The sequence below is a fragment of the Lolium perenne genome, chromosome 3 (genome assembly GCF_019359855.2).
Source record: "Lolium perenne isolate Kyuss_39 chromosome 3, Kyuss_2.0, whole genome shotgun sequence".
Lineage (NCBI taxonomy): Eukaryota > Viridiplantae > Streptophyta > Magnoliopsida > Poales > Poaceae > Lolium > Lolium perenne.
The window spans coordinates 182045400-182050385 of record NC_067246.2 but is presented as its reverse complement, the minus strand read 5'-3'; the positions used below and the strand labels follow the sequence as shown (position 1 = coordinate 182050385).

The 4986-nt window shown below is 49.8% G+C and overlaps 1 protein-coding gene across 1 annotated transcript; it reads left to right on the top strand.

Annotated features, from left to right (window-relative positions):
- Window positions 1-220: 220 nt before the first annotated feature.
- On the top strand, window positions 221-4280 carry LOC127342780 (cytokinin riboside 5'-monophosphate phosphoribohydrolase LOG). The gene is made up of 7 exons (XM_051368788.2): window positions 221-563; window positions 1173-1270; window positions 1864-1894; window positions 2445-2544; window positions 2631-2701; window positions 3528-3671; window positions 3786-4280. Exons 1-7 carry the CDS (start codon window positions 378-380, stop codon window positions 3885-3887), a joined length of 732 nt encoding a protein of 243 aa, XP_051224748.1. The 5' UTR covers window positions 221-377; the 3' UTR covers window positions 3888-4280.
- Window positions 4281-4986: the final 706 nt, after the last annotated feature.

Here is a 4986-nt window from a genome sequence, read left to right as displayed (position 1 = left end):
CCAAACTAATGAGAAAACTTGGCAAAGCTGCTAATTATTAATAATGGATTATTAAAAAACCAAACAAAACATAGGAAGATAAAAGGTACTCTTCAGTTGCAGGCCCCACATACCCCAACAATGTTGGACCCACCAACCTACACCACCCATGACCCATACCATAGTCCCAGGCGTCCTCTCTATAAATGGAGGAGTCCCCCCACAACATCCGGCTCAACTCAAGTCTCCGCACTTGCAACCTCGCCCAGCCTACTCGCCCTCTCATCTCTCGCTACGTCTACGCACACACCCACCTACCCAAATAACTACCTCCACCTCCACCTCGTCGGCGAGAACCACCAGCCTTCCCTAACCCCTACCACCGCACGCGGAAGGCGATGGCAGTGGAGGCCATGGCGGAGAAGGACGCCGGCGCCGCCGGAGGAGTGGCTCCGGAGAGCAGCGTCGGCGCTGGCGGCGAGAGGCTGTCCTCCCGGTTCCGCCGGATCTGCGTCTACTGCGGCAGCGCCAAGGGCCGCAAGGCGAGCTACCAGGACGCCGCCGTCGAGCTCGGCCAGGAGCTGGTACGTTATCAAATCAACCCTCCCCCTTTCCACGCGTCAAAACCCCCCTGGAAATCAAATCTGCTGTGGGTCTCCCTGCCGGATTAAAATTTTGCTCCATCCAAAAAGTAGCCGTCTTCCTTCTCGCCGTCCCATCTCCCTAGCCCCACGCATCATGCTCCCGTTCTTGTGTGGCGGCGAGTTCTTCGGGAGATGGCACGGCACGAGCGTCTGCTGGCTGCTGCTGAGCTGTAGCGCGTCGTGGTGCACAGCGCACTGCATGGATCACGCCTCGCATGCATGATCATGCCATGTACATGTACATGTGGCATGGCAATTGGCACACACACACACACAGCTAAGCCATGGCCGCTCGATCACGCCTCACTCGCAGCACGGCACGGATAAGTACTGGTCCCAAAAGTTTCGTTTGCCATTTCTGCTCTTGCGGTTGAGTCATGGTCATGGATGACAATGATGGTTGTGACCTCGCTTGCTTCCTCGAAAGAACAATGTTTCTTGTTTGCTGCTTCTTCTACTTCCCTATTTTCCACATATATTTAAAACAAGGAGAAGAAACCCAACATTTTGGTCTGTCCTTGATTCGTCTTGTCTTTGTGTTGATTGCAGGTGGAGAGGGGCATCGACCTGGTCTACGGAGGAGGCTCCATTGGCCTCATGGGCCTCGTCTCCCACGCAGTTCATGATGGAGGACGCCATGTGATTGGGTGAGTTCATCATCCCTCTGTCTACCTCTCTCTCTCCCCCCTCTCTTTCTCTCTAGTCTAGTCGTTTGCGTGCCAGCAGGTGCTCCTCTAGCAAGGCTCTTCTTTGATGAGTGCTCCTCCTGTGGCTGTGCGTGCATGCTTCCTGCGCCTTCTTTGTATCAAAATGGCAGCCTTTGCTTTCTCTCTGATCACCACAGGGGAGCAGTGGCCACTGGGGTAGGCCGTAGGCGATTGAGTCCTTGGCCATATCATCTCTCAGTGGGAGGCATTTTGAATGCCTCTGGGTTCCATTCACGGAAGTGGAACCACCTTTTGGGCTCGCTTCCGAAAGGCTCCTATCCTGCATGCTCAAAACCAGCCCTTGCCTCTCGGAGTGCTACCACTGCTTCCCCTTCTTTGCTCTAATTATTGTCTAGTGCTCATTCGGTCCATCTCTCTCTACGCACAGACACACTCACACACACACACTGTAGCTATCTATCTGTGCATTGCCAGTTTCTTGCCATGGAAAAAAAGCTGTGGCCTTACTGTTTGACTGCTTTATGCTAAAATCTGACGAGTCTTTCTGTTTGCCCTTCTCTTTTCTCCTGCAGGGTCATCCCCAAGTCCTTGATGCCCAGAGAGGTGAGCCATCCATCCACTCCTGGAAACCCCCTACTATTTGGTTGATGCTTCTAGTGCTAGTACCATTAATTCGCCCTCCATTTTGCTAGCCACTTCAATTCGCTGTGCCTTGTGTTTCGTGGGGAGGCACGGCGCATTTATGCTCCTCACATGAATCTAATGCGCCTTTCCAACGGCAATGAGTACATGGATTTATGATCGCTACATAGAGTGCATAGCAGCATGCGCTTGCCTTGCCATGCATTGGAACTTTACCGGATATGCAACTACTAATAACCTAAAAAATTACTTCCTAGCCGCAGAATACAAATGTGTCATGGGTATTGACAATAATGCATTACGTGGAACTGGTCTCTGTAGTATATGGAGTATGTGATGAGCTCATGTAGTACGCACACAGCTTTGCGTGTTATGCTAGCATGCTTCACATCAACAACTTCTTTACAGTTTACACACATCCTTCTCAGGGCATTTTTTGCACTGCTAGTTTCAGTACAGGTTTTCAATCACTGCTGCTGGTTAACAGTCTAGTTACTGCTTAAAATCTCAGGTCACTGGAGAGCCTGTTGGGGAAGTTAGAGCCGTCTCCGGCATGCATGAGAGGAAGGCTGAGATGGTTCGGTTCTCCGATGCTTTCATCGCTTTGCCTGGTATGACAATTTTCAGCTAGTACTACCAAGATCTCCTGTTAATTGTTGCCTGCAAAATTCTGAAACTCTTATGTGTTGTGCCACAGGTGGCTACGGCACTTTGGATGAGCTGCTCGAGGTCCTCACCTGGGCCCAACTAGGAATCCACAAGAAGCCGGTAAGGACCGATTTCGATTCCTTGTTGCTCGAGAACCATCGTGTCAAATAGCCTTTTTGCTAATAATTAGGCAATAATAATAATTTAAATATCATGTGTGCTGCCTGCATGTTTCCGAATCCTTCTCTTGTCTCAGTTGCAGCTATCTAAGAAATTAGTTTATCACAAAGTCGTTTAGAACCACTGCGATCTTGCGCTAACATCTTGCCTTGATTGCGGCTGGCCTGGTGGTGCCCGGCCCCATCCCATGTGATTGTCTAGAAGCTTTCGCCATCCAGAGGCAAATCATTGATCAATAGTTTAAGCAGCCTACCATCTCAGAATGTTACATAGTCGATCTGGGGAGCATGCGATCTGCAATCTCCGTTGTTAATACCCTGTGCTAGTAAGATAAGAGTTTAAATCTTTCTGAAATGTTGAAACACAGCTAACAGAATGATGTCCGAAGGATCCTGTACGAGTCAGATTTACATTGAAAAAGGAACGTATTGTTGGCATCCATATGGTAGACTATTGAGCCACGAATCAGGAGCTGTAGAGAGGTGGACGGTCTGAATAATCGAATTGTTTAAATGTTAGTCCAGTTCGATTCATCATATAGTATCGCTATTATTTGTGCCTGATGGGCCCTACCAAATGTTGGACTGTCATCTAGGATTCGTGGCCCTCCGTGGAATGGATCCATTCGAGTATTATTTTTCCGAATAAAATCTGTTTGTGAATCTTAATGGCTAGGTGTTCCCCCTTTTGCTATTATCAGTATACAAATTAGTACTAGTACTACTAGCTAGTGGTTAACGACTCGTCTCTTGAATATTTTGACCAGATCGGGCTCCTGAACGTTGACGGGTTCTACAACTTCTTCCTGTCGTTCATCGACATGGCCGTCAGCGAGGGTTTCATCAAGGAGGATGCTCGGCGCCTTGTCATCTCAGCGCCTACCGCCAAGGAGCTAGTTCTGAAGCTCGAGGTAAATGAAGTTTCTGAGTTGGATCTTCCCACTACATTATACATTGCTATACTCAAATTTACCTATTGAAGTATGTCAAGAACACAAATTTATCATGTAATATGAATTTTGCAGGAGTATGTCCCGGAGTATGAGGTCGGGTTGGTGTGGGAGGATCCGAGCCAGATCCCGCATGGCTTCACGCCGGAGCTGGAGTCCGGCATTGCGACGTCCTGACCGGTTCCGGATTCTAACCAGCCGCAGAAGCCGAATTCATCCTGGAAGCGTTTGTCAACCAGGCCAACTAAGTAGTAAGTAGTAGCAACATCTAACTGAAAACCACCAAAAAAAAAGAAGGAAGAAGAAGATCCAACCGGTGTGCTGGTCCCTGTCAATGGTTTGCTTTTGTCACTGCCAGTGCCATGACGGTGTTAGCATTAATCAGGAGTGCGCTTAATTTGGTGATGGTGTTCTTTTGGTCGTAGCTTAATTAGCTAGAGCTTGTTCTGGTCTAGCCTAGAAGGAAGGAATTGGATGATGTATAAATGTGTTATGTAGCAGCAGCAGATGTGTCTCCCTCCGTGTTGGTTAGTAGTATTAGTATCAATCAAGAATGAAAAGATTTGTCTCCCTCTGCGTTTGCACGTGTGGATGATCATGGATGTTTCCTGGGTTCGTGCGGTGTGATACGGCGTACTGTTTCGTCTCAACGAACTGTACGCGGCAGCGTTTGTTGGTCGTGGCCGCGCTTTTTGAAAGCAGAGCGGGGTTGTCGCCGTCGCATCGCACGAGCACGCACGCACGTCGGCGACGTGACCTGTCCCTCCAGGGAAAGGGAGCACTCAGGCCGGCCGTGCCGGGATCGTGTGTCGGCAAAGGGACAAGGGAGACACCGGTGGGCCTCGCCGACGGCGACCAAAGTGCCGCCCTGGAGTGAGCCATCGTCTTCCTTCCCCAGCCGCGGATGTCTGTCACGCGCGCACGCACACATGCTTTCGGTTGGCAAGCCGTTTTCTACCAAAGCTGAGCTTGACGTCGGGAATCCATGACCGGCTTAGAGCATCTTCATCCCTCCCTGATCGATTTTATAGGGCGTGTTTCGTATACTGGCCTCCCTGGCTCGCATCGGGCCGCATTTTTTAGGCTATTTGGTTTTATGGGTTACCTCGCGTTGTTGCATAACACGGTTCTTAAAGTATCTCGGGCCAGGTCCGGGAGGAACGTCCGAATCGGCCGTTTCCAGCGAGCCACCCTCGTCTTCGCAAAAAAAAAAAAAAAAAAAAAAAACAATGCCGCGTTCCCGTAGAGCCACCGAGGGGATATGGCAGAGTTTTAG